We start from the raw sequence: 15,361 nt of genomic DNA, 5'->3' as shown, positions 1-15,361 counted from the left end.
ACCAGTTTTGTAAAACAGACCCCCACATGCATCTTTAAATTGGGCTTGTCGGTAGCAAGGCATGTTGTTCCTTCAAGAAAAAAACGGGTGTTCTGTGAGGCTGCGTGTTTGGAACTGGGACAGCGGTCACTGCAGTAAGTGCAGCAGCTGTGGCCTCTGCCTCAAGGCACAGCGAGTTTGTCACCTGTGGCCCTGTGTTTCTCTCCCAGCCAGCTTCCTCTGCTTATTTATCGTTTCCCTTCCCTGATAACTTGGCTTTGCACAGGGTTTTGGCTTGCCATGACCTCTTCTTTTACTTCACATCAAACATTTCAGCTTTTTTCCAAGCTGCGTTTGATGATGTCCTGAAAATATAATTAGCGGTAGCCCTGTTTTACAAGTAGCCAGCTTCTATTCCTTCCATGTTTTTCTTACAGGTTACATGAGGCTGAATAAGGCAGAAAATATATGAGAGTTCTGAGGAACCAGCCACATCATCGTTGCTGGCCTGCTTAGGGAGGACTGCCCCAGGTTGGGGTCGGGGCTGGGTCACGTGCTCCCAAGGGAAGTCCCCCTCTGCAGGCCTGCTTCCTTCAGAAGAGGCCAGTGAACCTGGCAGAGACTTGGCCAGCCTGGCTCAAACCACCTTGCTCCTCCCTGCTCAGAGTTAACCATTTGCTGACTGAATTGACCTGATTCCACAGATAAAGGGCCAAAGTAAGAGTGGAAGGTGATCTTGAAAGGGAACCAAGTAAGAGATCTCTTTCTGAGAGGCTGGTGATTTTTGTTTGGTTTCCTTTGTGTAGTGCTGGCTCTTCCTGGCTGTTACTTTGGTGTTGGCATCAGCGTCTCGAGCTCTCCCTGGTAGCTTAACTGTGGATAGATGCCTCTCTTAGGAGTTGTTTAATGAATTATAAAAACTTTTGAGTGTCTCCTCTGGGTCAGGCACTGTGATTTGCATGGGAACATAAAGTGGTAAACAAAGCAGATGCAGCTTCTGCCTCGTAGAGTTTGTCTAACAGGAGAGGTAGGCATTAACTAACTACAGTAGTCCCTTTTATCTGGGGGATACATTCCAAGAACCCCAGTGGATGCCTGAAACCACAGATAGTGCTGCACCCTAGATGTACTGTTTTTCCTATATGTACATACCTACAATAAAGTTTAATTTCTAAATTACAGTAAATATAAAATAGAACAATTAGAACAATATACTGTAATAAAAGCTATGTGACTGTGGCATTGTTAAGTAAAATAAGGGTTACTTGAACATAGATCAACTGTCGTGCTATTTGATAACCAAGGTGCCTACTAAGTGACTAATGGGTGGATAGTGTATACAGCCTGGAGACACTGGACAAAGGGATGACACAGAGTGGAATGGTACAAGATTTCATCATGCTACTCAGTCGGCATGCAATTTAAAACATGAATTATTTCTGGAATTTTCCATTTAATATTTCAGATGGCAATTGACCATGGGTAACTGAAACTGCAGCAAGCAAAAGCATGGCTAAGGGGGCAGCACTGTATACCGTTAGAGCTGACAGGTGCTATGTGGAAGGTGTTCGAGATGCTATGCCTTCCAAAGCAGCGACATCCAAGCTGAGACCTGAAAGATGGTAGAGTTAGTCATTCAAAGGATGGGAGGCAGGTGGTTCAGGTGGACAGAATATAGCCTGAATCGCACTCTGTGGTCATGTAGTCCATCTAGAACACTGCCTTGTTCCTGAGAACATTGAACGTGACCCTGACTTTCACTCCTAATAGCCTATGAGCTCCTGGAGGACAGGTATCCCTACTATACAGCTCATGGTAGGCACTTCATTAATATGTCTTTAGTAAGTAAGACATATTGATCGTAGATAGTCTTTGATCTGCTTTCTATTAGGCGTTCTTTATATTAAAATAGGACATATTGCTTATTAAAAGGTCTGAAGTAACTTGATTTTTCAAAAGCTGCTTCCCCAGCTCAGCTGGCTGGTGGCTTCCCTCAGAGAAGGCTCTTTGCCAGATCAGCGTGTTCTCACCCTGCCTCTCCTGCTGCTCTCCACTCTGTCGTCTTTCTCTGTTGGCTTGACCTTTGCTTAGAGAACCTGGCCGATGGGCCATGGACATAGTGTTCCGGGAGTGCTCTGTATGGCTTTGACAGAGATGAAGGATCCTTGCCACTGTATGTGAGTCACAAATAAAGCAGAATGCCAGCTCCCTCGAATCCCTGGGATGTTCTCTCGCATGGTGAGAGAGTTCCAGGTCACTGAAGAGTTAGTTACCCTTTGAATACTCAAAACTGTCTTAAGTCATTCCCAATTTAATTGCTCTCACTTTAAAATCTATTAGGCATTTGTCACTTTGAAACCTATGAGGGTCTGATGCTGTCAACGCTTCTTGAGAGTGCATCTATAACTAATGACTCCCGGCCCCATGAAGACTTGCAAATCTAAATTTTATAGTCTTCCTGTTTCCTTTGTAATTAAGAGAGTTTGAAATTTTTTAACTACTGTCAGCACACTTAGCCTTTCTAACCCTTCCTCCTTTCTAATCTGTTGGTACTGATAAACTATAAATCTGTAAACCATCTAACCAGGTTTTATTTACTTGTTCATGTATTTAATTAAACATTTGTTCCTTCAACAAATATATGTTCAGCCAAGCATTGTGTTCAGCACCAGTGTTGCAGAGCTGACTATGACATGCCCCTTGCCCCTCCCACAGCCTCTAGAGAAAGCAGAGTATGGGGGCTGCGGTGGAGAATTAGGCCGATGAGAGCACACAGGAGGAGCACCTCTACAGAACTGTGTTCAGAGTAAAAGGGGATGGGTGGGCCCCCAGTAAGGACCCTGAATTTATTCATGAAATGTATAAATTTCATTCCATTACCTTGTACCTTCTGTTTTGGCTGCTAAGGTCATTTCCTGTGTCTGTGCCATGTTCTATCAGGGGTGGGGAACCTTTTTTCTGCTAAGGGCCATTTGGATATTTATAACATCATTCACAGGCCATACAAAATTGTCAACTTAGATATGAAAAGAGCTCTTAGATTTATTGAATTTCAAGTCCCGCCTGCAGCTGCCTTAGCAGGGCCAGACCAAATGATTTCACGGGGTGTATACAGCCCTTGGACCGGACATTCCTCACCCATTCTAGATAGTGAGAGCTTAACAAGAGCCAAGCTCCAGGTAGGTGAGGTCTTACCTGAAATCAGTGGCCTTTCTTCTTTTCTTTCAATTTATAGCTTTATTAACAATGCTGTTGAATTACTTGGTTAGAGTCCTGATCCCTAGCTCTCTCCATTTTAAAGACATATTTTTCCCAGTATAGTAATTTATCAGGTAATACCTTGACACATGTGAATTTATTCCCCAAAAACATTTCACTTATAGTTTGAGTCCATCGGTGAGCCTTTCCTGAATCAGTGTTGCAAAATTGTGATTTTTATAGTTCTAACATTCCTTCTGTCAGTGTTCTATAAGATCTTTATATCTGTTCCTTCCTCTCCTCCCACCCCAATAATATGGAATAGACTTTTATTTAATCAATACATTACAGCCATTTTTCTTTTTGGTATGCAACTGTCAAATGTGGCTAGTGGCTAGTTGGGAGCCCCTTCAACCTGGCCCCTGCACCCTGTGACACTAATCCTTGCTTTTGACACAAGGTGTCCCAGGCTCACCTGCACTTTCCCTGCCCCACCCCTGGAATCAGCCATTTCTTATGCAGAAAAAATTTGGGCACCAGGAGTGCTCGCTGTTACAGAGATATCCTTGTTCCCAGAGTCTTTCAGTGACTAAAGCCAGGAAATACATTAAAAAAGAAAAACATACATTTGTATTAATATTTCTTCTAAAGTATTAATCTATTATAAGATCTTTTTTCTTGGTTGTTAGAAACTCAACTATGCTGCTACTTTAAGCTGATCTAAAATAAAAACCTTTCCTTAAAATCCCTTTTGTATCTGTCACTCTTATCTCTCTGGAGGGAGAAAGGACAACTGCATTAATCTCATGTTACTTGAGAGAGAGAAAAGCAGTGCTCAGAAAGGTTAAACTGCCCGGGATGACACTAGCCTTTTATCGTGCGCGCTCTTTCTCCATGTATTTGTGCTACTTCTTTTACGGGACGGGATTGCTGGCCGTACCTCTTACACATTTTAACAAACTCCCTCTGTATCATCCACTTGCTATATGTCTAAAGCATTTTAAATGTTGCCATTATTCATTCTGGTTACTTTCAGGTGCAGCTAAATCAAGTCCAGCATCTAAACCAGGATCCACACCTTCTCGTCCCTCATCAGCCAAAAGGGCTTCATCCAGCAGCTCAGCATCCAAATCTGATAAAGATTTGGAAACACAGGTCCTACAGCTTAATGAACAGGTAACTCATCGCTGGCCCTGGGTCTGGGAGCAGTGACAGGTATAGGGGAGAGGGGGCAGACCCCCTGTAGGCCCGGGATAATTATGGGAGGGAAGGTGAGCCAGAATCTGTGGTTGCAAGCAAGAATCAAAGGAATTATTCCAGCAGATAACAATTGGTGGCCCATTACCAATTAAAGATGTCAGTCACAAATCTCAAAGCTATGTTACAACAGAAGGACAAATGAGTCAGCCCTCCCCACACGAGTGCCTGTCATGAGCTCCAGTCTAGGCTGTGGCTGTCAGCCCACTTATGGTCAGTCTAGATGGTGTTGAAGGCTTTAGGGTTAGTCTCCCTTTTTCTTCAGCAGCTAGTTGTTAGGCTTGTTCTATGTGACAGACACTGTGCTTGATGCTAGTCCTATAATGGAGGCAAGATAGAGACCTTCCCTTCCACCATAGAACTTACAGACAGCAGTTGTGCAGGGCAGGGGCTTACAAAGTCAAAAGCAAAAAACCTGACACTTCCCACAATGGTCAAAATTTGTTACACCAGCAGCACTGAACCCAATATTGGGGTGATCAGAAAGCTCACAGTGTCTTTTAAGTAGAACTTTCTATTATTCCTCACGATTACTCTAAATCTAGCTCCACTGCCTTTGAATTTCCTGTATAAAAGCTTAGGTATGCTTTCTCACTAACAAAGTCACACACAAAAACTACTAGAGGTATTTTTTTTTTAGGTAGGGGTTAGAACTTATTTCAAACAAAATATTTGGCCCATATTAAGCAGCATTTAGATGGTCACTTCCCTAGGGCTGAGATGAGATCAGGAAATCGGGAGTTCTCAAGTTTAAGTGTTTATAGTTTTTAAAGTATAAAATAATTGGTAGGGAGAGGCCCACTGCAAAAGCCATCTACCCTGACCTGAGTTAGGAGGAGGGTCTTTTTTCCTGGCAGTTCCCACCACTAGGAGAAGAGTCTTTACTCAGGTCCTGAGGCTGTTCCCAGCCACTCGCTGGGCCATACCCAGTGATTAATCTGATTCTTGCTGAGCCAGCAAGAGTCTGGAAATGGTTTTTAAGATAATTGTATATTTGCAATTAAGAACCTAGTTTAAAAGCAGGTAGTTGCTAACTAGGGTGTTTCTTTACAATTCTGATCACTTTAATGGAAAAGGTGAAACCTTCAGTCATTGGTGGGTAGGACTTTGATTTAGAAACTGGAATGCTCTCATTACCTGCTGGCTCAGCTGGAGCCCATGTAGAGTTCCCAGTACTGCGCCTTCTCAGGTGAGAGGCCATAATGAGCCTCGGGCCAAATGGGGTAGATGGAAAGAGCATCAGGGGTGGGTCTGTAACACTTTAGATCCATAACTTGTAACCTTAGGAACTCCCATTCTTCTGATATCTTTATTACCTCATGTTTCTTCATGATTTCTCTCCTCCCTAGTACCCTCTACCACACCTAGGTTCCCAACCCTCCAACCCAAAGTGTGACCACATGGAAACCTCCAGGTCGTTCCTGCCACCTCTCCCTTACAGCCATAGCCAGCCAGCCCCACTTCCTCTCCAGTTACACAAAGAACCCCACATCCCCAGGGGACCCAGACCTTGTCCTGCCATCCAGTGCCACCCTAGAGAAGACAGAACAGAGTGGAGGACTCTTCCTCCTCCTCATTGCAATTCCTTCCCTGCTTCCAAAGGCTTCACTCCCGCCTCCCCCCAGCCCCTGTCCCTCAGAGGGAAGGTCACACACACCCTAAACTGTGAGCCTTCATTCAACTACTGCTTCGTGAGCTCTTACTCTGGCTCCATCTCCATGGTCAGCTCTTATTGCTCCCTCTATGTTCTGTCCTTGAAGCCTGCAAGGTGCCCCCTGGAAACTGGTGGGGAGCCACACAGGCACCTCTGGGTTAGAACCAAGGGCACTAGGACAGGAATGGCTCAGTGGAAACGCCAAGGCTGAAGCGTGAATTACAGTAGTAATAGAGAAAATGACAAGTCCCATAAACTAAGAATTCGCATTTCTTTGGCCTCATGCCTTGATTCAGGCAGTCTCCCATGACATACTGTAAAGTACCCTGCACTAGACAATTCCAATGCTAGAAATGAACCAAAAGACACGGGGGAGAAAAAGACATCACTGAAATAATTAGGGACAGTTTCTGGAGAGTGAGCTAGCAAACAGGCAGTGGGGTGGAGGCCCTGCTGTGTTCAGGGGATGCTGCTTCGTGCAGGCGGTGGGGAGAAGTGGAGAAGACGTCTCCTCAGCCCTTCGACTTTTCTCGAGGCTCCACCCCCAGCGTCCCCTCCACTACATAGGCTTCTGCTGTGACGTGAGGAAGCAGGGAGGCATTGGTCTTTATGAGTGGGACTGTGAGCATGGAATTCAGTTGCCATTGGTCTTTCATCATGTAATTTAGCTCCTGTTGGTTTTTACTAGGGAATGTTTATAGCTGCACATCTATTACCTAATGGTCTGGAATACCACCAAAGACCAACTTGGGCTGGGTATCTCTACAAAAGCCTCTGCTCTTTGCTTGAGAGACAGACAGACCTAGTTTTTTGTTCAAATGTGTCCAGAGACCCTTCTTGCCTGTGCAGGGGGAGCTGGCAGACACCTAAGCTGCCGCAGATCCGTCTGCCGGCACCAGTTCAGGCTTCAGATGGCTTCTGTGGCCAAGCCTGGAGAGGGGGCTGGTTTGTGTTAAAGCAAGTAAGGATTTCGAGAACAAAGGGAGTTTTCTTTTTCATGGAAGTCAGGCTGCTAGTTGCCTTCAGTTTTTACCAATATCCAAGCAATGGTACAATGAGAAATCAGAGTTAACTGTTAACGAACTGGTGCTCTGCTGCTTGGCAAGCAGTTCCAGGAGGGTGTCAGTGAGGTGAATCTGAGGGACCGTGTCCCTGGGTCTCACAGGATGGATAGGAGTTTGCCAGATGTGCAAGAAGGGGTGGGCACTGCATATGCTTGGTATATGTTTGAGTCGGTAATTTCACAGGTAAACAGCATGTACAAAGGCCCAGATTATTAGAAAAGGGAGAAAAATTTTCATCCCAAAAGTAATTCTTGGAAATTCTGTTAAGGGAGGTTTTTCATGTACTGAAAGAGGTTTCACCTGCAGAGGACCATGAAGGACTTAACTTGCCATCTAAAGAATATTCTCTGCATAGATATAAAATGCATAAAGGGTAAAAAAATGAGGGATTCTCAGCGAGCAGGAACGGGTGATTTTCTGGGCCCAAGTGTAGCTGCCTGGGAGCTGAGCCCAGATCTGTTTACTCCCCTTCACTCTTCCTGCAGCTGGGTGACAGCTCTGCCTCCCTCCCTCCGCTACACTACCTCTGTAACCACTGCGAGAGGCTGCACAACCCTGGAAGGTCCTTGAACCAACATCAAGGGCCAGGAAGGGCCATTTTGCTGAGGAAATGGAACTCCCATCTTTCCCACCTCGCCCGTGAAAATCCTCCACAGTGCCACACTAGAGGAGTTGAGAGCGAGCTTCTCAGCCAGGTTTTCCTATGCAGGCAGGATCCAGTTTCGAGGTAGAACACATTTGTCCCGTGTGGCTCAGGAACGTTTATGAAGGGTCCAAACTAAGGGTGACTCAGTGCAGGTGACATGGAGCGACAGCGTCCTCAGAATACATCTGAAGTAACCACAGTGCCAGCCTCACCTTTCCGACGTCCCTCCTCTCCCAGCAGAGGACAGACAGGCCCAGAGGAAGGTGTGTCTGGCCAGTATGAGCAGGAGCAGAAAGCTTACTCAGCCTGCTGGAACTGCATCCAGCAGAATGGTCCCTCTGACCCTGGTGCATAAACCCTCAGTTGCCTGGGGGGAATGACTAGTGGCTGGTGAGGTTGGACAATTTGGCCCAGGCTCAAGCTGCAAACAGCAGCCCCTTGTTCCTCCCTCAGTCGTGCACGTCGGTTACTTTTCGAACATCTGTCTGTTCATGTTTTGGGTCTTTCTGCACAGGCATAGTTGGTTACTTGTTTCTTATACTGTATTTGGCGGTTTTGCTTCTCCCCCCTCACCCCCTTACAGGTACATTCGTTAAAACTTGCCCTTGAAGGCGTGGAAAAGGAAAGAGATTTCTACTTTGGAAAGTTGAGAGAGATTGAGCTACTCTGCCAAGAACAGGGGCAGGAAAACGACAACCTTGTGCAGCGATTAATGGAAGTCCTCTATGCCTCCGACGAGCACGTAAGTGTGAGGAGCCTTGACTCTTGTGTTGAGCGTTGCTTGTGGTCCAAGTACTGTGGTCAGCAGGCCTTAGGATACACCACCCCGGGACATCAGAACTACAGCTCAGCCAGGGCATTTGAGGTTCCTAGAGGGACAAACAGCATTGTCCTCACAATCCATTGGCCGCATGGCTATGGGACATGCAACCGTAAATCAATCTGGGAAGAGATGGGTGGATACAGGATAGGGGAATATAGGAGGATTTGGATTGAGAAAGATAGGCTTATGCAGCCAAATCTCAAGTGATTTTCAGTAGTCTGAGCAAATGAACAATAATAATGTGCGTAAGGATTCTTTCTTCATGAAAGATCAGATTGTAGTTAAAGAAGAAATTGACCCAGGTGCTTTCTTCATCTTCAGAAGCCCCACAGCTGTCTGACTTTATTTCATGGCTGGTTGTCTTGGTGACTCACTGCCAGTACAGACCAGCAGTGCGAGGCAACCCTTTGTTGAAAAGTACTTGTAGAAGGCCCCCTCTATGGGAAGGACCTGCCCCCCGGGATTACTCATGAGGAGTGTGCCAACGGAGACCCTGGGCGGGGGGGGGGTCGTATGAATGGCAGAGACCAAGGCAGGTCCCCCAAGTCAGCCAGTGCAGGGAGGGAGAGGCCGCAGGAGCCTGATGGGGCCCCACCTTCCACAGGGCCACACTGTAGAAGGCAGAGAGGATGGGCTGGGGTTTGGAGCTTCTCCTGGTGCCAGGTTGAAGCGGGGAGGAGCGTCTGCGTCTGTTTGTCCCAGAGGTCTGCAGATGCTGCGACGGCTCTGTGGTTGAATCGCATGTGTGCTAGTGTTTCCACTGAGTGGAACAAGCCACTGGCAAGTTTACTTTATGTCTGATTCCTGCTGACCCCAGGTAGATGTTGATTCCATGCAAAATTAAAATCCCAGCTATGACAGTTTCCTAAACTCTGAGAAACTGTCTGGGGTTTGGGGACTCTCTACCCGTTTTTTCATTCTCCCAGATACTCTTTTGAAATTTCTTTCTTGGTTCCCATTATCTCAGACTATGGGTCTTGAAGCCCTGAAACTCTGCCTGGTGAGGTCCCAGAGACAATGATCGCCTCACAAAACATGGTTTTCAGAGCGTTCAGATCTGGTGGAAGAAACCAGAGGTTACCTTGTAGTGGGTCTACAGCACCCCAAGTGGAGTGGGCATCATGTTCTGTATAGATAGTGCTGTGTAGTCTGTCAGGCCCTAGCTGAATTCTAGTCATTCCCTTCACACACTTGTTTGAGGCTAAATCCAACGTTAGGCCTGGCACTGTGCGTTTGAGCAAAGGTGCTACTGTCAGTCCAGCGGTGCCCATTAAACAGAGTAAGGTGGCAGGATTGAAGCTTCCTGGCTGCACTCCCGACGGGAGGAAACACCCGATTCTATCTCTGAGCCAGATCTTGTCCCAGCAGGGTGTCCTTGTGTAGGAGCACCCTCAGGTGAACTCCAAATTAAGAGCTGACATAGGCCACCGAATTCCTAGCTAGTGGCAGGCAGGATCGGCCTGAGACTAGAGCTCTTGCCTTGGGGGTTGATTTCAAGGGGATCTGCCTAGATGACTACATTCAGCTTCTATTCTACTGGTCACATCGCCACCCCCCATACACACACACACACACACACGAGTGTGCTAGTCGGATTCAGAGAGCTACTCTCTCAGTGAACAGGCAATGATTGCAGACACCCAAGCAGAAGCAGTGCTTTAAAGCATCATCACAACTGAAGAATGGGTTCAGCAGGTCCTTTCCTGCAACACCTGGTATCCTCTCCTTATCACTAACGGGTTGCTTCTCTGGCATCTAAGTCTGTAACAGAAGAGTAACACATTTTCACAAGGGGTCTCCCTCAAGCAGATGGCAGGAAGCAGATCAAAAGCTCCACGTCCTGGGCAGTTACGTGTCAGGGGCCTGGTCTCTGTGCTGTCTCAGGAGATTCCCTTGTGGTTCTCATGATGCTCCGCAGCCATTACATTTGGTTTACTCTTTTACAAAGAACAGGAAAATACGTAATAGGTTCTGTGAGGATTTCTTTCCAAAACAGAAGGAAAAGTTTGGTGCGTAAAGCCTGATGCCCAGGATGCTCCCCTCTCGGAGGGAGCAGGGAAGCAGAGGCATCCCCTGTGCGCACTGGCTCCTGAGAGCAGGGAGGCACCGCAGTGCACATTGTTCCTAAGCCTGCGTTCTCTCCAGCCTGGAGACGCTGTGCTGCGCGGGGACGGTGGGGCTGGCGCACTGTTTCAGCTAAAGCCTCTCCCTGCCCCGCAGGAGGGCCACCCAGAAGAGCCCGAAGCAGAGGAGCAAGTCCACGAACAGCAGCCCCAGCAGCAGGAAGAGTACTGACCCGTCGTGGCAGCTCTTGACACTTCCATCTTGCGTGGGAACTTTTCTTCTGGAGAATCGGAACATGTGTGGCCTCAAGCTCAACAGAAACCAGTTGTTCCCAGTCCGCCAGTAACATCGACGCACTGTCGCATACATACTCCAGCCACTGCACTCGGTCCTGTTTCCTTTGCCAAGACACACAGCAGCTGGCCGTTTGGCAGCCTACCTAAGAGATCGTGGGGTCACATACCTTCAACTTCACCACTTGGCTGCGTGAGATTGGTTCTGCTCTTTCTTTCTTTCCAGAACAACTCTCCCCACCCCACTACCACCACCAACACCCCCTTTTATCCTGGTGTGAAACAATGGTAACTTGATATATGGTATTTATATTGGCATTTCTCAACCCCGTGTCACTAGATGTCACACACATTTGTGGTGCTTTGATGTTTGCGAGTCTAACCTCTGAACGTAAATTTGGTAAAATAATAAATTGGAACAAAGGGAAAGAGATACTTGATATGAAAGCCATAATGACAGTGACTTGTTTCGTAGGGGAAAACGGAGTCCGTTTCTCCCTCTGCTCTCAACACTAAAGGGAAAAAAGGAATCAAAACTAGGACTTCAGGGCCCCGCGGTGCTCATAGGGGAGCATGACAGACAGCCTTGCAGGATGTCAGTGTTTTCCTTGAGCGAACGTCTTTAAAAACTATCTCAACTTGGCCCTCTCACCACTTGCCCCCTCCTCCCCCATCCAGGTTCTCATGCTATTTTCTTTCTCAGGGTCCTCTTTGGTGGGCAGCCACTCTCCCCAAGAAGCTGTCATCAGTTATCTGCAGTCCAGAGGGGTCTGCACAGGCTCAGGTCTCAGAGCCAGTCCTGTCATCCACGCTAGGGGCCTCCTCCTAGGAACGGCCACAGGGTGTGCAGCCGAGGGTCAGCGCTCTGCCTTGTGCTGCACATTTGCTGGACGTGAAGACTTAGTAACAGGATAATTCCAGGGGAGCAGCGTGGTTCTGATGTTGAGTGTTGACACTGGAGTGACAGCACAGGATAGTCTTTGACTCCCCCTGCCTTCTGGCATAAGGAATGTCCCCTCTGTGATACTGCGGCCCTCCTTCTCATTGACCTTTGCTAAACTGTGGCAGTTCATCAACCGAGGAAACATTGATGAATTAAAAGCATTCCTTATTTTTTTTAACTAAGATTTGCACATTTTCTTAGTATCTTTCCAAATCTTTGCCCCTTTATTTTTTTCCCTTCAACAGATGATCTCCCTTCCTGGATCATTCATTGCACTCGGTTTCTAATTTCAGATTTACCTTCTCTTGTTATTTGACTTAAGCAGGTGCAGCAAAAACAACGAGTTTGCCCACCCCACTCTTAACTGAAAAGCTTAAAATAAATTTCTGAAATATATATCATAAAGCTTTGACATTTATTGATTGATTGATGAAATACTAATGCTAAACTCTTGCATTGAAGCTCCCCACTGAAAGAAGTCGTCTCAAAATAAACCTTTTGCAGCAAAGTGGTATTTGAGTTCTGTTTGAAAAAGGTGGCTTGTATTTTTGAGGTAATTACAGCACTGTGCAGGATTGGACAGATGTTCCATGGTGTTTGGTTTCCCTTCTCTCTCCTGCTTGCTCTGCTAGTGGCAGCTCCCTTCTCTCAGGCTGGAAAGCCTGGCTCTCGGCAGTGACATCCTCCCACACCTGGTTACAGGTATTGGTTGTGCTATTCACAGCATCATGCTTAACAGTGTGCCCTCCCCTCCAAGCCTGTTGCACTCAGAGCTTCCTTGTTTTAAAATAGCTTTTATAAAGAGGCGCCATAAGTAAGTCACGCACATTATGTGTCAGTGGTTCCTACGCAGCTTTCTGCCAGCCCTGGGTAGCTCAGTAAAACCCGGGGCTGGGCGCACGATTGCTGTGTAACTTGCATGAGCCTCACCACCGACACCCGCTCCATTTCTCCCTCAATCCCAACTTTCTCAGCTGTAAACACACAGGCCAGGTAGTTTGCAAACACAGCATTCTCCTTCCCAGAGTCTTGGAGCACACTCTTCATTTATTTAGAAAAGAGCTATACAGTCCTCCTGTTGTCCTCATCTGAAGCCTCTTTCATTGCAGCTGCACACAGGAGGCAGCACTGAAACCTGGGGACCTTTTACAGCTGTTTCTCAGCCCTCTGCTGCCCCCAGCTTCTGTGCAGGCCACCCCTCATCGGCCTGCTCCTCTGCTCAGCTGTACCCACCATTCCCTCATCTCAGCAGCCAGGGCACACTCCAGGGCCCCGTCATGCTGGGCCCAGAAGTTGCCCTTGGGGTGCGCCCTGCTCCTCCCCCTCACACCCGCTGTGCCTGTCATAGCACTTCCACTGCACGTGCCAGCTAGGAAGTGATCGAAGCGGGGGGCAAAGAGAGCCTGTCTTCTAAGCAGAAAAGCAGAAAAAGACAAACCTGTTGACCTGAGAGAAGTAAACTCCAGAAGGGAACCAAGAAATCCCTTCCCTGGTGAGTATCTCCATTATTCCGTTAAGGTTTAATATGCATTCAAATTACTTTTACTAAATAGTACACCATAAAGCTTTTGTTATATATTAAATGTAAACTGAAAGGAATGTAAACATGTATTGTTAATTATAAATATAGATAAGTAATGACATAATAGATGAAAAGGTCTTATTCAGATGTATCACATTCGTTTTCCATTACCCACCATTGTCGCATGGTAGAATAGCTTTTTGTCTCTGAATATGTGAATAACTTGACTTGCGGTTATCTTTTTACATATTTAATAAAAAAAAGTATATGTAAAAATTGTCTTGATCTATAGATTCTTAACATTTTTATGCTAAAGGTGTACTTTTGAGTGAGGCCAGGCTACCTGTGTGGATTCACATTTTACTATTATTACACAGGGAGAGGGGTCTTTGCTTTTATTGATGGAAAATGTTTTTACTGGAATTACAGTACAGATCAGTGTTCGATATCAAATGTAGCAGCTCTAATACCTTTTTTAAAAATTGCCAAAAATAAAGATAAACTGTTCCCTCAGAAATTCCACCGCCAAGCTCCTGTGGGTCCAGCCTGCTCCATCTAGACCGACAGGGCTGGGCAAATAGGAAACTGTGGGAGAAGCAGGCAGGTATTTCAAAGTAAAGCTTGGTGGCAAAATGGCCTATGATTGGCAAAAGCTCTTTGATTACGTGTATTTCCCTCCACTGGTTTGATTAAAATTTAAAATTCTGAATACATTTGTGGGAACTTTAATCCAAATTCAGTTTATTCCTAGGACGCACTCTTCCAATCTGATATATTATACAGAGAAAATGTAACCTCCTACCAATGGAATTTTTTATTTTACCAGCTTGAAAGTTTCTTCAAGGCAGAAGAACACGTGAAAAAGTGAAATGTATTACAACTGGCCCAGTGAGCCACCTGTAGAGACTGTAGAACAGGTGGGGACAGTCTGTGGAAGACCTGGCCCAGGGGCCTGCAGGTTGCTGAGGTTCAGCCAATACCCACTTCACCCTAAAGGATGCCAGCCTTCCCTAAACTGCTCTCAAGCACCACCTAGAGGCCAGTCTTGTTTCTGTAGTATCTTTAGGCACCTATTTCCCATTCACTTGTCTTTAGTCCCTCTAAGAGCAAAGTGGGAAAAGAACAAGACAGAGATACCGCCACTCCTGTCCATCTGCACCCATTTCTCCACAGGATATGCTGGTGCCGGAGCCTGTGAGCCATGACCTAGGCTGTGAAATCTCATGCTCAAAGCACACGCGTCCATTTCATTCACCAACCCGGGGACTGAACACTGGATCTTCCACGCAGACATTTGTGCACAGTCAGGAATGCATGCGATTGATTCATCTCACTTAAAAGGCACCCTGGTGGACTCCAGTAAACACATCCCTGATGGTTCAAAAGTAAAATACCATGTTTGCTTCATTCTATTAAAATCTGAGGTCATCTCTTAAAACCATGTGTTCCTGCTAGTATCATGGGTGGGCCGTGACCAGGGGAGGGGATAATGTAACGCCACTGAATCTGGGTTATAAAATGCCAGTTCTCTAGAATTAAACACACAACTTCATTTCTGACCTTACTCTTCCTCCCTACTGCTAGACCACAGCTAACATGATCGTTGCGGCTGCTATCACTTGTCAGCATCCACTGACAAAATTCACCAACCCAGCTTCTCAGCACCAACAACGTTGCCAAACAGCACAAGTGTGAGGGCAGAGCGTGTCCCTGGGTGTCTGACAACTGCTCTGCTGAACTGAGAACCCAGACATCCCAGTGAACGCACTGGAGGAGTCTGGCTTTTTTGCCTAATGGAAGGCAAAGCTTAAAATCCATTGAGCTCTGAAGAACCCTCAGATGGCCCCGGAATGTCAGATCGCAAGGCTCCCCATGGCAGACCCCCTTTCCCAAGCTTCAAGCAGCCCGCACGCCTGGT

The 15,361-nt window shown here is 46.6% G+C and overlaps 1 protein-coding gene across 3 annotated transcripts in view; it reads left to right on the top strand.

Moving 5' to 3' along the window:
- Positions 1 to 14,150, top strand: part of MAPRE2 (microtubule associated protein RP/EB family member 2) — a 129,194-nt gene extending 115,044 nt beyond the window's left edge. For 2 of the 3 annotated variants that reach the window (XM_081149611.1, XM_081149610.1), the window contains 3 exons: positions 4,214 to 4,353; positions 8,382 to 8,540; positions 10,842 to 13,714. In XM_081149611.1, coding sequence (XP_081005737.1) covers positions 4,214 to 4,353; positions 8,382 to 8,540; positions 10,842 to 10,916 — 374 coding nt within the window. In that variant the 3' untranslated portion in view covers positions 10,917 to 13,714. Of the gene's footprint in view, positions 1 to 4,213; positions 4,354 to 8,381; positions 8,541 to 10,841 lie in introns of all 3 variants that reach the window. The other variant, XM_081149612.1, reaches the window with a different exon arrangement.
- Positions 14,151 to 15,361: the final 1,211 nt, after the last annotated feature.

The sequence above is a fragment of the Miniopterus schreibersii genome, assembly GCF_964146895.1.
Source record: "Miniopterus schreibersii genome assembly, chromosome: 10".
NCBI classification, from domain to species: domain Eukaryota; kingdom Metazoa; phylum Chordata; class Mammalia; order Chiroptera; family Miniopteridae; genus Miniopterus; species Miniopterus schreibersii.
This window is presented reverse-complemented; position numbering and strand designations above follow the sequence as displayed.